This window comes from Lepidochelys kempii, chromosome 1 (assembly GCF_965140265.1).
Source record: "Lepidochelys kempii isolate rLepKem1 chromosome 1, rLepKem1.hap2, whole genome shotgun sequence".
NCBI lineage: Eukaryota > Metazoa > Chordata > Testudines > Cheloniidae > Lepidochelys > Lepidochelys kempii.
In genome coordinates this window covers 260,810,517-260,828,077 of record NC_133256.1, presented here as the reverse complement: position 1 = coordinate 260,828,077, position 17,561 = coordinate 260,810,517, and the positions used below count along the sequence as shown (strand labels likewise).

The window sequence follows — 17,561 nt, the reverse complement described above, 5'->3', positions numbered from 1 at the left end:
TTACACTAATCTTACGTAACCCTGCAGTCTGCAACCTACTACAAGAAAACAGCATAAGGAAATGTAAACTATACACAAAATGAGGCTCATCCTCCCTCTAGTGAGGACTGGTCACTTCAGGCAATTAATAACTGGATATGGAACCTGTTAACTCAGTCATCAGTTCCATTACAGTCCCAGATTGGTATTGGTTGGAAGTTGTTACTATCTGATGGCTGGTTGGTGATCTGTCTGTATGAAATGTGTTGGAGTCTCAGTCCAGTTCCTAGTGGGCAGGTGTCACATCACAGATCCACCATCATAACTGATCCTAATTGGGCCCCTTTGTTGCTAGTTTCCAGCAAACAGACTAAGGATTAATGATCTTCTCACTGCAGGAAGTGGTTCTGTGTTATAAGGTCTGTGGCTTGGTGATGGTAGGGAAAACGTATGCTCCTGCGGCTGCCCATGCTGTACCCCTTCAGTAGCTAAATAGATTACAGTCTCCAGGGCTTGTTAATCCGATACCTTTCACCACATAAAATGTGTTGTAAAGAAATAACCACGATCATGCTTCTGTGAACTTAGCTCTTGGCATTACTGCTCTGACAGGTTGTTGGGTAAGCTGCTGTGAAGTCCTGGTGGCTGTTACAAGGGTAACCCTAAGTATACTAATATTGCTGTGTTCACTTTGTTTTGCAGGTTAGGCTGTTGAGATAAAAAGCAGTGGACATTCATGACTGAATGAAATCTCTCCCACTGTGCAGCCATGCCCCCTCTTGATGTGCCTGCCAATGCCAGCACTTCCTTCATAAATTCTTACATCACACTCAAGACTGATGACATCACAGAATATGACCAAGGAGTCTGAACCAGCTGTTTCCATGGACACAAACTCCATAGTGACAATGGGGAGGGGAGGGAAAAAAGAGGAAACAGGTGGGGGGAATTAAAGAGGGAGGGATAAAATATATATATATATATAAAGATCTATTTTTTAGTCTTGGAAGACTTTGTTTTAAATGAAAGGTGCACTATCCCTTTTTATGCATTTGATTCAATATTAAAAACACAGATAAATTCACAATTTCTTCTAACTACAGTAAATATTAAGTCCAGAATCCAAATGAGGCTCCTGAACTATCCCTCTTTTGTTGAAAAGGGAGTGGAATTTGCATTCCACTAACCAGATTTGTCTCCCTCCTCTTCCCCCCAGCTTCCGGAAGAAGAGCTCAAGACTTAAAGAAAATTTTTTTTAAAATCCTCTTTCATTACAGAACTGTCTGTGGGATAGAAAGGGGGATTGGATGGCTGCAGGCAATGAGTTGTTCATATGTGTATGTGTGGGGAGCGAGTTTACAATATTTTCTTTTCAAGAAACACTATTTATTTTGATTAACAATAGAAGCTTGAAAACATCTGACTCCTAGGTCATGCGACTTGTGAAGTAAAAGGTAGCTGCTGCTAGACAAATACACCCCCCTCCACCCCCATAGATGTCTGCACCGAATGGTGGGTGTGGGGAGGGTGTTTCTGCCATTCATGGTAATGATGAACACCCCTAAATCATTCCAAGAAGCTGCCGTCTCTTTTGAAAGCAGGCTAGAGGAGGATGTTGGTTTGTCTGCCAGGGTGGGAAGTTGAACAGGAAGTCTGAATGTTGATGGAATCAATGTGTGTTTAAATTGTCCAGGAAAGTTCAGTTAACCCTTCTTTAGTGTGTGGGTGGGTTGTTTCTGGGTTTTGTTGTTTTTTCCGACGGAAGGGAGAATGTCAATTTAATAGCCTATACCATATGGTTATTTTTTTGTAAATTGTGTAATTTTTAAACATTTGAGTTTAAAAAACAAACAAATTTTCTCTTGTTAAGGCCTTAAGAAGGGGTTAGTGCATCTTTCAGGGGTCACTCTGCCATGGGAATAAAATAGCTGTTTCACAAACAGTTTTATATAAAAAAAAAAAGCTTAAAAAACAAAACAAAAAACTAATAAACTTCATTTTAACCTTGTTTCCTTTTGTTTTGTGAATGTAACTTGGTTTGTTGAAAGGGAGGGGGAGACATGCTAACATTCAGCTGCCACATTTTGGGTTGTTTGCCTTCTGTCATCTTCGTGTCTTTCCTTCGCTAATGAGATTTCCTTAACCATCTGGACTGGCCAAGGAGGAGGGAGACAGTGAAGTTTTTATTATTAGGATTTATATGGTGACTAGGCATAGCTAGCCAGTAGGATCACTTGACTCCCTGAACTCACAGTTCATGTGCAGTAGTATTACACTACCTGCCTGATCTTTTCTTCACCCATAGGATGGTACCGTGCTCTGATGACTTCACACACTGTGGTGCACAGGGTGCTGTGGTAGTGGGAGCTGGCCAGCATGACTTTGGATCTAAAATGGGGTTGAGGAGGGAGAAAATCATTTTAAAAAATGATGTTGTAGGTGCCTGTTTTGCTGCTTGCATTATGGAACATTCAGCATAAAATTAAATTTTAGCTTAATTATAATACTTCTATTTTAGCTCTATTTGGGAAAAAATGGAGACACTTGACAGGGCCAGATTTCCAGTTAGGGACGTCTTACCGCTCTAAAACTGTGTGCAACACTAAGGTTAGCTGTGGGGGGGCTGCTGAAGATGCTGTGCCTGGGGTGCGTAAGGGATAAGTTCAGCCCTGTTGATAGTAATTAATTTATAGAAGTTACTGTCTTTGATATGTATTTGGAAAAATGGGGCATTATAAAAGTCCTCAACTTACCCCTTATCCAGTAATAGGCACTGAAGTCAAGCTTCTGCTATTCTAGGAAATGTTTGTGACGTCTGTAACCAGTACTGAAAAAACTTCAACTGCCTGTGTAGTCAGAACAAAATCATTTTCCACGTAGTGTGACTGAGTAAATGCTTTCTTTCAAATCAAGTGAAATTGGCGTTCTCTAGTGTCTGTTCTACTCTACGTATCCCAAAACATTGTGTTACATGGATTCCATGCATTATATTTCTAATGAATCTGCTGAGCAGTAGTAGGTCAGCAGACAGGAGTGTGATGAAACTTCTGAGGGTAACACTGGTGCTTCTTTTCTGGCTGCTGAATGTGGGGCTCAAGGGCAGCCAGGAGGGGAAGGGTCCATGGCAGCTGGCAGGATGGTTGGAAACCTGGAGGAGAGCATTAGAGGCAGCTGTTCCTGGTGGCTGCCCAGGGTGACTGAGCTGAAGATTCCAGCGTTGCCTGTATGCAGATGGATCGTGTTGATTTCAGAGTAACAGGACTCATGTACATCATGTAAATAAAACAAATTACACCGGACCTGACTCTGAGACATTGTTTTCTTTCCAATGACAGAAACTGCAGCAAGACCCTGAACTCTTCCACCACTTGGCCAAAGTTCAATACTGGTATCAGAGACAGGGTTAAATTTCTAAGAAGAGAAAATGTGAGCTGGTGTTCCCATTGAATAAAGATGGAAAAAGTCAGTGCGGTGCTTACAGAAATCAAAGCTATCCAAGAAGCACTAAGAACAGGCCAGGAGGAATTAAAATGGTCTGGAGGCTTCTCAGGAAGGACTGAAATATGCCCTGAAGGCAGAGATCAAATCCAGACATTTGGAAATAAAAACTGTATTGAACAGAAGCTACAAAGGGCCTGAGGGGATTTTGGAACCTATGTATGAAATGCTCAGTTTGTTTTGCCAGCCCTGACTGAAGAGATGAACAGCAGCTTGATTACCATAGACCAAATTTTTTTTCAAAGAAATAGAAAAACACCAAAAGGCTTTGGTCAGCTTGGAACTTGCTTAACAAAGATGAGCTGCAGCAAACACTCAGGGAACATGATGAACTGTCTAGAGAAGAAAATCCAGGGCTTACAAACCATATTAAAGTCAGATGCTTGGATGAGGAAATGAGCAAACCAGGCAATTTGGATAAGACATTGATGCTCTGCTGTATGGGGATTTGCATATCAAGGTCTTCAAAACAAAACCAAGGATGCCATGTGAGGTTGTGGAGTGTGTGTGTGTCTTGCTGTGCAGTGCAGAAGGCAACTACTGCTGCATAAGGTTGTAGCCGTCCGATACAAGCCCTGTAGGTACAGATCTGTAAATATGCATGATGGGGGGGGGAGAGAATTGTGGCTGGATACATGATACTTTTGAATTATTTGAAATGGTATTAAATTTGTTTTGTAAAACAAAGGAGATTGGCAATAATGAAAAAAGGAAGTAATTCAATTGAATGATGGTACTGTGAAAAGATTGGCCACAAAAAGGATCCTTATAAAGTCAAAGGAAGACGGTATCTCAAGTGCCTACGGTTCGACCCTCCCACAGAGCAGGAAACAGGCTGACACCAAGCTACAAGGGGAAAGCTTGACCGCACAGGAGGTAACCCCACAGGTTTCCTTTAGATATGGGCAGTTAATGAACAGCATTGGGAGTTTGGCTATTGAATGTGTAATAGAGACTATGCTGTGGTGTAGCTGTGTAGGTCCCAGGACATTAGAGAGACAAGTTGGATGAGGTAATACCTTGTACAGGACCAACTTCTGTTGGTGAGAGACAAGCTTGCGAGCTTACATAGAGCTCTTCTTCAGGTCTGGGAAACTGGATTTATGGTTTATGACAACAATCTGTAAACCATTAATACCCTCCCTCCCCCAAGCTGCTTCCCTCACTCTCTTCCTTTCCTCCCTATGACTGGAGGGGTGTCAGTAGGCTACTTCACCTTGAATGGTCCCTTGAAATATGTTAACTGCTTATGCTAAACAATCTGTTCCATCTTGTATTGGGTAGTGACACTGTCAGGTTCCCAGACCTGAAGAAGAGCTCTGTGCAAGCTCAAAAGCTTGGTCCAATGAAAGATATTACCTCACCCACCTTGTTGTCTCTAATAGGGGCATGTCTACACTTAAATGCTGCGTCAGCACAGCTGTACCATTCTAAGCCAATGGGAGAGAGCTCTGCTGTCGGTTTTGTTAATCCACCTCCCTGAGAGGCGGTTGCTATGTTGGTGGGAGAAGCTGTCCTGCCATCAAAGCGCTGTCTACGGGGTTGGGGGGGGGGAGGGAGAGAGAGAGGTTAGGTTGATACAACTACATCATTTAGTGCCCCTAGAGTGATATGTTTGTATAGGTCTGTAATGTAGACCAGACCTTATTGTAGACACTGGCTCAAATGCAATGGTTATCAGACCAGACATGCTAAAAATGCTAGGGAACAGAGGATCCAAAAATCAAACAACCAAATTAGGCTCAAGTAGCGAGAGTGACTGGGGAACCACACACCTGTCCAAAAATGGGGAAATTGGGTTTAAACATTGCATCTCTAGAATTGGAGCAAGATGTCTAGATAGCTGAGTGTGGGGATGAGCTGGTTACTGACTTGGATTTTACTATAGCTAATAGATGCCAGGAAAGGTGTCCTTCATCTGCCATCTGAAAATTCCTTTTCAGTTATGGCTCATGTTTTGGAGGTGACAGATTATATGTAAAAGCAAGTTGTCCTTCTCCTAGGTGTTGAAAGTATAGTAGCAATCCATATGTTTGGGATAGCTCCCTAGGAAGGGGAAAAGGGGAATGGTTGAGAACTGCGTTGAGACACAGGGTCTGTGGGGAATTTAAGCTACTAAAATTCTTGTCAACCTGAAGCAGAAACAAATTCCTGTTCAGCTGCTGAATATTTCTGACAAACATCAAATAGTGGAAAAAGAAAACCACAATGGCAAACCTGGAACCAGAGAATCTGGTTCATACTAGCCTAGAGAGACACTTTAAGGGAGAAAGGAGTGGAAGGTGATTTTTCCAGTGTGTGTTTAGATGGTGTTCCCGTGCAGTGTTGTACGTTTAAATGAGCGGCAGAAAGATTTGAGAAACTTGCTTGTAAGGAATTGAGATTTTTTCTCCCATTCCAGAAAAGATCAGCTAGACAGCACTGACAGCACAAGACTGATGCTGGAGGAAGGCAGCTCATCAAACAAGCGCATCACCACTTACTGATTTCATAAAGAGAAGGGTCTTTACAGGTCTTTAGGGAAGTGTATCTGGAAGATCTAATTGAAATTTCAAGTAGACCTTGGGCCAGATCTGTCTTTCTGGTTAGGAAAAAATATGTTAGCATTAGATTTTATGTGGACCATAGAAAATTAAGCATACGTCTACACAGCAGTGGGAGGGTGTTTCCCGGTGTGGTTAGGCAGACACACCAGAGCTCTAGTCAGGCTAGGGCTCTAAAAAATAGCCGTGCGGCTGTGGCTGCATGGGTGGCAACTTGGCCTAGCTACCTGACAGGCTGTTGTACTCAGGCAGCTAGCCCATGGACCTGCAGCCCTGCTATTTTTAGTGTGCTCACTTGAGCAGAGCTAGCGTGTGTCTCTACCTGAGCTGGGAAGCACTCTCCTAGCTGCTGTGCAGACTTTCTGTAGCTGAAAGGATTTTTATCCTTTGCCATGAATGGGATAAGATCCTGGATGATGCAATAACAGTACCTAGATCTTACACAGTGGCTTTTACCAGCAGATCTCAAGGCATTTTACAAAGGAGGTCACTATCATTATCCCCATTTTACAGATGGCGCAAATAGCACAGAGAAGCAGGTTAAATCTGGCTTTCTTCACTGGATCTTGAGAGTAGTTGTTGACAGGTGGCAGTAGATCCAAAATGGCAAAAGAAGACAACCGCCTTTTTAGCGGGACAAGAACTGTGGCAAGTTAAAGTAACGGCTTTTGGCTTGTGTAATGCCCCTGCCACCTTTTGAGAGGCTCCTGGTGAGGATATTGTGTGGCATGCCCCTTTCAGCTTTCCTGGATGATATCCTGAGGCATGCTACAATTTCTAATCCAGAATTGATATATTTACTGATGACCTGTGATAAATTTGAGTGCCGATTGGAAATTGAATCCAAAGAACTGTGAGTTGTTTCAAAAAGTTACCCTGGCTCCGGCACACAGTCAAGGAGGAGGGCATTTCCACTGACAGGAAATTGAGTCAGCACAGAATGGATCAGCTCTTCAGATGCTGACAGATACAGAGTTCTGTAGGGCTCTGCACCAATTACAGAAGGTTAAATTGTGGGTTTGCGAAATCCCATAGAATGGGAGTAGAAGGGAAAATATTTCAGCCCTCACTGATTGTGAATTGGTGCTTCTATCTTAGCCTACCCACGTTACAAAAACCCCTTTTGGATTAGACACATGTGCTCATGAGTATGGATTGGGGGCTGTACTGTACAAGAACTTGAAGGATTTGAAAGGGTCTCTCTTCCAGCAGAAAGTCTAAGCACTCACGTTGAACATGGACTGAAGACCCCAGCATACCTCTTGCATGCAGTTCCAGAAGAGAACAAAAGAAATTTGGATCATTGGACTATGTAGAAATGCTACAAGCCAGAAACACCCAGTACACAGAAAAGGAAGAACTTGCTAAGGCTGTCAGCAACAACTGCTATTGATTGGCACAAGTATGTCAATAACTGGAACAAATCCTGCTCTGCCAGTGACCCCTGTGCAAATGCCTGGTGCATTGGATCAACCACAGTGGGACACCCAAACTGGGCAGGGTGTGATTGGCTGACCTGGGCTTTGAGCTGATGGTATATGGCAGCCCTCTGGCACAAGGATCTTCTAGTAGGTTAAATATGGTAGGGAGGATACATCCTTTTCAAAGGAGAGGGCAGTGTGAAGAATCCACCAAGCACCAGTAAGTCAGCAGAGGGCAAATGTGATGAGCCTGCTACTGCTCTTGTGGCTCCTGCCTTAGGCCGTCAGGCAGCCATGTGGGGAAGGTTGAGGAAGTTGTGAGGACAGTTGGAGACGTGAAGAGTTTGTGATGGAGTCAGCTGTTTCTGGTGGCTGCTCAGGGGATTCCAGAGTTGTGTGCGGGTGGGTGTATGTCAGTTTAAAACTAACAAGATTTATGCATTGTGTTGCTGAGAACTCCCACATTGTGTAAACAGATTACCTGAGACTTGACTCCAGGACATCAATTTATCTCCAACAGAAATAGGAAACTGCTTCCAAAATGCTTCAATTTTGCTTTTTCTCTTCCTAAACTCACCAAAATCTTTTCTCAGCTGCTCCTTTAGGGTTTGCCTATTCGCACCAATAGTCTGATAAGAACCCAAATCACATCTGCAGTCAGGAATCCCAGATGCACATCACAGCTACTGGTAACACCGCTGCAGCTTCTACATGTCACCTAGAGATGCCATGTTTAAAAATTGTATGCCAATGTTGGTAGCATGACACAATGCTGCGTTACATTATGACAGCACATGGCAATGATGAAATGTGGACACCCTGAAGACCTTTTACAATTTAGTTCAGGGGTGGGAATGAAACTGACCAACAATGAAACTGACCTATTGCAAAGCCCCCAACTCAACCACTGCCCAGCCTAGGCACAGCATACTGACAAACATGGCAGCGATTTTGCACTCAGCAATAGCTTACGCAGTATTTGAGAGACACTTCTATGGATGGAGGAAATATTGACCAGGCCTCCTTGGTGTTTTCTTCTCCTTTTTCTATACCCCTCTCGTCAACATGCACACAGCCTACTCTTTTTGCTTTGTTTGGGAAGCTGCCACAGATTCTTTTAACTCCACCTGTATTGTAGCCACCAGAAAATGTAAAGAAGGAAGCTTGTGTAATGTCTCCATCACAAGACGAGAAAGTATTTTTTTTACCATGTACACCAGACTACTGAATAGCTTTTCTCTTTGGCTTCCTAAATCTCAGGAGATCACAAACACTGCATACAATGACATAACTTTTAATTTCACAAGGACAACATTTTTAAAGTTATCATTGGTCGCTTTATTAAACACTTCTAGAACTCTAGCAGACTGCACCACCTGGGTGAGTGATCAGACTATGTGTAAAGGGCCTGATTTGGGACATCCTGGAATACCCCAGACCTGGAGGGTGGAGTGGAATGGAACACTCCAGTGCTTTGATTCTAAAAATAGAGCGACTCTATCTCAGGGGTCTCAAACACGTGGCCCGCAAGCAGCCCATGGAGTTATTTGCTGTGGCTCACCAAGCTCCCCATGCCCTCCAGAGTTATTTCCTGTGGCCGCCAAGCTCCCTTCACCTGCTGCCCCCCTCTTTCCCAGCGCTCCGCGTCCCCACTCCTCTGCCTCCCTCCAGGCACTTCCCGCTGCCAAACAGCTGTTTGGCGGTGCTTAGTGCTTTCCAGGAGGGAGGGGGGAGGAGTGGGGAACCACACACTCAGGGAGGAGGTGGGGCAGGGGCAGGGAGGGGGTGGAGCTGGGGTGGGGACTTTGGGGAAGGAGTTGGAATGGGGGCGGGGCAGGGGCGGGGCATCATGGAAGGGGTGGAGTGGGGGCGGGGCTTTTGTACCTTTATATGAAAAGGTGTCAGTGATGCAGCCCCCAGGCCAATGTACTAGTCCTCATGTGGCTCTCATGGTGATTTGAGTTTGAGATCCCTGCTCTATCCTCTGCTCTGTACAAGACACAAGAATACAGACAGCTACTGCCCTGAAAGAATTTACATCCTGCCTACTCAATCTTCTTAGATTGTATCAGAACCCCAGAGGTGGAAAATATTTTTATTGCTTCTTTTGTTGTCAGCACTGGAAGAAATGAGTCTTAGAAGGGAATTGTATGGGAGGGTAGTAATTGCCTTTTTAGTATTTATTGCACTTGAAATGGTATGCAGTGCCTGGGTTTCCTAAACCTGAATGGCTTGATCATGGGCTAGTTTGCAAAGTCTTTTTCCAAGGTCCCTGAATTTTACATCCTCGGCAAAGGTTTTTTGAAACCTAAACTATGGCTTAAACTAAAGAGAACAAGAATTATCTGGGTACTGAATATGGAAATTGCTGCCCACACCACGAAACCCACCACTATTTAGCACCCCTGTTTGGCACTCTCAGCAGAGGCCAAGGACTAAGTGACCCCTGGAGATTGGTCTCTTGCCCCGGAAGTAGACCATTCAGAACAGAAGTTAGGCACACGGGGAGCCAGGGGGAGGAGTGTCAGGGGGAGTGTGTACTATGCAATCTCTACCTGCCCTAGGAATAGAAGACTTCAGTGTTTTGGGGTTGTCCCTTTTGTCTTTGACCTGCTTTGAAGGATTCTATTAGGAGGGGGCAGATGTGAGGAGTCTTGAAATCTTATCAGACCTCCTTCCAAACCCCCCCTAAAGAAAGAAGTGTCCTCTTTTCCTCTCCTCCAATGTTTATCGGGCCTACCTTGCATTCAAGAGTAGCTATTGCTTTCCTACCTCAACATTGTTTTGCTTCAAAAAATAACTTGTTTGTAACTGTAAATGTTTTATCAGATAGGTCTTGTAGAGCTATTCTTTGGGGTTTGTATCATGCATGTTTTTGACACTCTTTGCAAGACTAAGGATGAAACCAGTCCAGGCTTATTTGAGTGGTCTGTACTGTCTTGTAGTATGCAATTTCTGCCTGCCTTTTTCTCCTCCACGTGTGGGAAGGAATTCTGCTTTTGTGGTCCATTCTTAAGAATGGATTGGAGTGCCTTTTGCTCTGTAGCAATGGATTAATTGCAGAATGATACCCAGCTCCTTGTGTGCACATGCATCAAAAGTATGAAGAAAATTGGTCAAGCAAGTCTATTTTCATTGGTCAACGTCTGTGGGTTATGTGGCTTTCAGTGGAGCTGCCATTAATGATCAACCTAGATGTATAAAATATCAATAAATGCCCATACCATGCTCTGGGAACTGTTAAACCATTTAGATTTTACAATGCAGAATTTTGTGAAATGAACTGTTCCTCACACTCCAATAAATACCCACCGGCAGCCGTATTTTTTTTATAAAACCCTTCTATAGCAAGCAATGGGTGACCTGCTCCAATGTCCATTAGACATTAAAAGCCTGTTTGAAGTACGTCTACTTTTTTTTTTTTTTAAGCAGAATCAAGCAAATAGCAATAGAGGGAATTGCCTCTTTGTATTTCCCATATTCCCGTTTGGCTTACTTGTATAGCAGCTAACTGTTTTAAGAAGTTGTTTGTACAGCAGCCTTTGTTCCTCATGCCATTGTCATGGAGGACAATTGTACCTGGTGATTTTGAAAAGCCATGTGACTAGCAGACTGTCCGAATCGGAGAGCATTATTGAGCACTGGTGATGAAGAGGAAGGGAGTGAAAGTAGCCTAGAGAAGATGACTTAATAGGTCATTTCTATCTCTTTTCCATGACCCTATTATCTCTTGTAATGCTTTGTGCGCATCTTCATGTTTTTCCAAGTAATCATTTATGTTCCTTATTACGTCGTTCCTGTATTTCTCTTGCACTATATGTTTTTTTTCAACCAGCTCAGGCCACTCTTCATACTTCAGCATTAATCTGTCCCCACAGGGGGTCTGATGAATTCTCTTTTGGCAGCGGATATGGGAGACACAAGCTCAGCTTTCCCAAGCTCCCTGAGATAACTCCAGGAGCCTCCACTGTCAATTTCACTTCTTCAAAGCCAAAAGTAATAGAATCCCCAGAACCTATCACCTGGCTATGTGAAGGTCACTTCCCCCAGAATGGAAGTCCATTTCGACATTGCTAGACCCACCCATTATTTCTTGGACAAACTCTTTGAGTTTTTATATTTGCTTTTTTCTTCCTTGACATTTTCAGGATTTTCTGCTCCAAAAATGCTTTTCTGAATGCTCCAAAACTTGTCCAGTGGCCCTTTGACCCACAGTCAGACCTTAAGCTTCAAGGTTATCCAGAAGTTCCTGCACTACTTGGACAGAAATACGAAACTGCTTCCAAAATGCTTCAATTTTGCTTTTTCTCTTCCTAAACTCACCAAAATCTTTTCTCAGCTGCTCCTTTAGGGTTTGCCTATTCACACCAATAGTCTGATAAGAACCCAAATCACATCTGCAGTCAGGAATCCCAGACACACATCACAGCTACTGGTATACGTTATGACAGCACATGGCAGTGATGAAATGTGGACACCCTGAAGACATTTTACAATTTAGTTAATCCCTGAGAGCACCTTACCTGGAAGCAGCCTTCCAAATTAGGCCCGGCCAGTGCCAATAGCAACAGGTGACTACCCTAAATTAGGGCCCCACTCAGTAGGTGTTGAGTACCTCTAATAGGTACTGAGCATCCTCAGTTCCCATTGAAGTCAACAGTTCAGGCTGCTGATCGCTGCCTTGGCCAAGCTCTCAGAAAGGATCCTTCAGAATTTCTTTCTTACTGATCATCTCCTTGTCCTGGTTCATTCAGCACCTATATTAAATGCTTATTGACCCGCTTGCTGCTCACACCTTATTTCCTGCTTTGTAATTAATTTAGTGTTTGGATCAACACAGTAGTTACCAAAGTTGTTCTCTTTCTACAGACAGCACAGGCTTCTCCAGCAAACACTCTCTGCTAACATGCCTCAGCTAGACTCTAGAGGCAGCCCACAAGAGGGAAAGGAGAGTTCAGCCTCCACGTTCCATCCTTTGCCTCTCTGCTGAGACCACTAAAAAGAGATCCATTTAATGCTTACTGTGGTGTGGTGGCTTTTGTACCGGACTTCTCTCTACTAGCAACTGGACTGAGACCATTTCACACAGGCCATTAAAGAGCTGTAGAGCAGCGACGGCTTTCTGTCACTGCTGACATGGGCAGTATCAGGACCAGTGACCCTAGAGGTCAGAGGCTACATGACCCAATCCCTTCCATCACCTAGGGGATCCTCGTATCTGACCTAGGCGTGGAAGACTTGGAATTCACACTATTCATATGGCTCCCACACACCGCCGTTGGCTTCTCTCATTGTCCATTCAGTACAAACAAAACCTCCGTTCTTATCTGTCCAGCTTCGTTCTCCCTTTCCTATTTCTTCCTCCTCTCTTCACCAGTTGAGGAGTACTGCTTACTACTTGCATTGTTAGAGCTGCTCATAGCATAGTATTGCTGCCACCCTGAGCTCTTAAGGTGACAGTCTAGCAGAAAACACATCCTGTAAATGACAGGTTTCAGAGTAACAGCCGTCTTAGTCTGTATCCGCAAAAAGAAAAGGAGGACTTGTGGCACCTTAGAGACTAACCAGTTTATTTGAGCATAAGCTTTTGTGAGCTACAACTATAGCTCACTTCATCAATACATCCGATGAAGTGAGCTGTAGCTCACGAAAGCTTATGCTCAAATAAATTTGTTAGTCTCTAAGGTGCCACAAGTCCTCCTTTTCTTTTTACACCCTGTAAAATAACTACAAGTTAGGCTAATGGTGGGGAGGGTGAGGTAATTGGGTTCCACCACCTTTCCCCTCCTGGAGGATGGTTCAACTGCTTAAAGTTGTCACTACATGACAGCTAATCAGTAGGCTTTACCCAATGAGCAGGTCGATCTCAATCCAGTTGCTGGTATATAGGCATCCTCATCGCAAACTGGGATTAATTGCCCCACATTTGGCCTTCTGAGTGCTGGAGAGATGGAGTTACCTGAGCTCTGGGGACTAACCTCTCTTCTCAAGCCTAGAGGTAGTCTCTTCAGGACATGGTTGTGGCAAATTGGCAGGGGAAAGAGCTGGGTAAGGTCATACTGCTCCCCCCCTGTGCTATGCCTATTATGGGGGTAAATATTGAAGTGTAGACGCAAAGGTTCCCAGTGTGGCACTTTTTCATCTGCTCTAAATAATAAAGATATAATATTAATGAAATATGATGAATACATAATTTCCTTCCCATCGACCTAGATGCATTTTGCTGAATGCCGCTAAGAGTCTGTAAGTAGTTTATTGATCTGGTCTGCAGTTCACTTGATTACATGGCTCCTTTTGGGAGCTTTTTCCTCTTCTAAATCCTTGCCACATTTTTCACACACTGCAGCACATCCAGCGTTTCCATCCCCCCGCTGCTCCCTCTCCACAAAACAGCTGCATTGGATTTCTCAAAGGTTTGAGGCTAGTTGGTTTTCTTTTGGGGCATCTGTAGTTATGGATTCCAATCCCCCTGTGGACTTGGGCTTTGCTGATGCCGCAGTGTGATGCTTTGGGGAAGGGAGGAAGGACGATCAGTGGTACCCACATGTACAATACTTACTCAGCAGAGTGTGGGGAACTGAGAGGTCTGGTAGGCTCAGGCTTCACACTTGCAGCATACCTGATATTTCCAGAAGCCCTCTGTAGAATTAGGCTTCAACTGGAAGTAACATGGTAACCTAAGGCTCATACAGGCCACGGGCTGTGCCATGTATTCCTTTCTCCAATGTGAGAGAGTGCAGTGAGATACAGCTACCTCTATACCACTAGATGGCGCTGTTCCCTGTATAGTGTGTTTTAAAGCACTAGATGAAAATTATATTCATCACAGAAGTATGTGCTGAGTGAACCCAGATTATGAAGTGCAGTTAGGACATAAATGCCTAATCCAAAACACACTGAAGGCAGATGGAAAGATTCCCCTTGAGATCCGTGAACTTTGGAACAGGCCATAAATAAGTATAAACTAATCACTCAAACTGCTTAAGGCCTCTGCTGTGCCTGAATGCCTTATGCTGGGACATTGCAAATGCCAGCAAACTGAGAGGTAGAACTGAGTTAGCCCACAGGGGCCTAGGTAAATTGAGTGTATATTTGGGAGACAGGTTTATTTTTTTTATGCACAGTGTGGCTTTCAGTCTCCATATTTAATTTACTTACTAACACAAAGAAAGCTTTGAAAGCATTGGGTGAGACCTATTTAGTAATTTTTAAAGCCTTTAGTTTATGCTCAGGTGCTAAATGCCCATACATAGTGAACACTAATTAGTGAGAGCAGTTGGTTGGCACATGTCTCCGTGGTTAGCCTGATTTTTGGTTAATTTCTTGTCGGTGGGGGGAGGGGGAGGAGAGTAGTGTCAGGCAAGAAGAAGAGCCACTGAAGCCAAAGGCAGGTGTTGCACGGCTGTAGCTTGAGGCAGTTATCAGATACCATGTTTAAAGGGCGCTTGCAAGATTTCTTTTTTTTTCTTTTTTTATCTCATTTTGTTTTTTACATTTGAAACTCAAGTCTTGTCTTTGCCTGAAAGAGTCTATCTTTGAATGGCAAATCTCACTAACTGAGCAGGGCAACTGTTGTTCTGTGATGTGGCTGCTCCCTATGTGGCCCTGACTGTGTCAAGCCAGCAGATGGTAGCTAATTTGGACACGGGGTTTTTGCACTCATTTCTTCCTCCTCCTCCTGTCAAAGTTGTTGGCTTCCCCATTTCTGCTTGACTAGAAGCAGCTGCAGTGGGTGCCTCTGCGAAAGTGTCATCTGATCCAAGCCTCCACAAAGTCTCCCCTTCAATTAAGGTCCGAGAGAACTTGCAATCTACACCTGAGACCAATGTTCCCTCTAATTTTTGTCAGGCTGTGTGTGTAAAAAATTTCTTCTGTGCAAATTGTTGTGCGCGCAGTGTTTCGCCGTGTGCACGGGGTTTAGGATCTGAGTGCGCGCACACATGCGCACAGCTTAGAGGGAACAGTGCCTGAGACCTCCAAGGAGTCCTCCAGCTGAACCATGGATGATCAGCCTTGACATGCCTGATACATCAAAGGGGAAGCAACAAGCAGGATGTAAAACAAAATACCAAAAATACCTTTCAGGACTCCCCATCCCAAACTAGTCGTCCTTCTCAATCTCCCAGGGATGAACTTTTTTTTTTTAAAGCAGGTCACCTCTAAAAAGAATTGGGGCTTCATCTGCTGAGTCCTCACTGTCATATTTTGCCCCTAGAAAGGAGGTTTTTTTTAACTGTCTCATCCCCTGCTTTCCCAGGAGCTAGTCCCACCTCCCTGAATAAGTCCTGAAAAGCACAGCTCCGTTTTTCCAGCTCTTCAGCTGTTTTCTTTGTAAGTAACATGTGTGCTGCCACCTCTGATGCCAGGCTTTGCACTTGGCATCTTCCATTTCCATCTCAGATGTTGAACAGCAGCGAGGATTAACAACCACTGGAAGAATTTACAGAGGATTCTGCTGGATTGTCCATCACTGGAAATTTTAAAGTCAAGATTAGCTGTTTTTCTAAAAGATCTGCTCTAGTTCAAACAGGAATTAATTCAGGGAAGTCCCATGATATACAGGAGGTCAATGGTTGCTTTTGGCTTTATAATCTATGCAGGGATGAAATGCATTATGATACAGCATATTGTTCTTTTAAAGATGAGTACAGGGCAGACTCTTCCTTTTCCTCATTTTATGTCTTATTTCCTCCTAGACCTCAGCAAGAATACAGAAGCCCCCTTGAACACACTAGATACTATTCAAGCCCCCTTGAATATACTAGGTCCTATACAAAAACAGCCAACCTTTGGGATAACGATTTTACCTTTTCCTCCAGTCAGCTATATAGGGCCAATGTAGCCTTGCCTACAGGAGTAGTCCCATTCAAACCAATGAGGCTAGTCACATGGGCAAGTGCTCACCAGCAGGGATAAGGGCCTCCAGTGTCCCTATCCATGTTTCTAAGAGCGTTTCAGATTATTAAAGATGAAAGTGTTTCAAAATAACCTATTGACTTTGCTCCATGGATGCTGTTTGTGCAGGGTTTTCACTTTGCTCTGCTGGGACTCTGTTTGCATAATATCTTCTATGGGATCAGGGCCCTAGGATGTGATGTAGGAAACTGCCTGCACCAGTGAGACAGAGTGCTGAGGCCTGGCGAGTGGGTCGCACTCCCATCACTGCAACCTCAGTTAGTTTCCCAGTAATGGCTGATTGAGCAATAAGCTTATGAGATGGAGAAGCTGGCATGGTGAGGAACTAATTAGCCCTCATCTGGCTAACCCGATAAAAGCAAGGAAGAAAGTGACACCGGGGAGGGCAACAGAGCTCATGGAGCCCAGGCTGAAAGAGCATCCAAGACACTGAGATCTCTTTTTCCCCCTTGGGCCCTGATGGAAAGGGACTGAAAGACATAGGAATTAAAAACCGTGATGTGGCACTGTACTGGCGTTGGCAGAACTGTTTGGGATAAATACTGAGTGGCCGCTAAAAGGAAGAGGGTCAGAGCAGTTTCTGTGATACACGGGGGCTTGTCCTGGTATCTAACCCTCTGGCTCTAGAGAAGGATGAGGGCGATACCTGCACTAGGGCAGGCATGCTCACTCCATATACAGATAATGTTGGCCAATATCACCATCCTGGTCTATATAAGCAAACAGGGAGGAGCGAGATCTTGTTCCCTCTGCCTGGAAGCTGTCAGACTCTGGAACTGGTGTGCTCCAGGAACTGAATCACAATACGGGCTGCTTACCACCCTGGTATGCATAACCCTCTTGCAGGCAGACTAAGCAGAAGCTTGGTGACAGACAGGAGTGCGAGATGCACCACACAGGCCTAAGTGAGATATTTACACAATGAGGTACACCGCTCTGGGATCTTTTTGCATTCTTAACTAATAGGAACTTTCCCCTATATTGCTCCAGAGGCATCACGGGTCGCGGTTTCCAGGGCAATGCTCTTCTGCTATTCTGGATAAACTATCTCAGATCTCCCTTTCCTCCCCTTCCCCTACTTCCACAAGTCATAGGGAAGATACGTTGCGACCGTGCCAACATCGTTCTCTTAGCACCCTGCTGACCCAGACAGTTCTGGTTCATGGAACTTCTAATGATGTCGTCCCACCCTCCAAACAGGATT

The 17,561-nt window shown here is 44.2% G+C and overlaps 1 protein-coding gene across 5 annotated transcripts in view; it reads left to right on the top strand.

Moving 5' to 3' along the window:
* Window positions 1-1,987, top strand: part of TCF20 (transcription factor 20) — a 215,622-nt gene extending 213,635 nt beyond the window's left edge. For all 5 annotated transcript variants that reach the window (XM_073327262.1, XM_073327263.1, XM_073327266.1 and 2 more), the window contains one exon: window positions 682-1,987. Coding sequence is in view for 1 of the 5 variants with exons in the window: in XM_073327266.1 (XP_073183367.1) it covers window positions 682-699 (18 nt within the window). In the remaining 4 variants the exon portion in view is untranslated. The remainder of the gene's footprint in view (window positions 1-681) is intronic.
* Window positions 1,988-17,561: the final 15,574 nt, after the last annotated feature.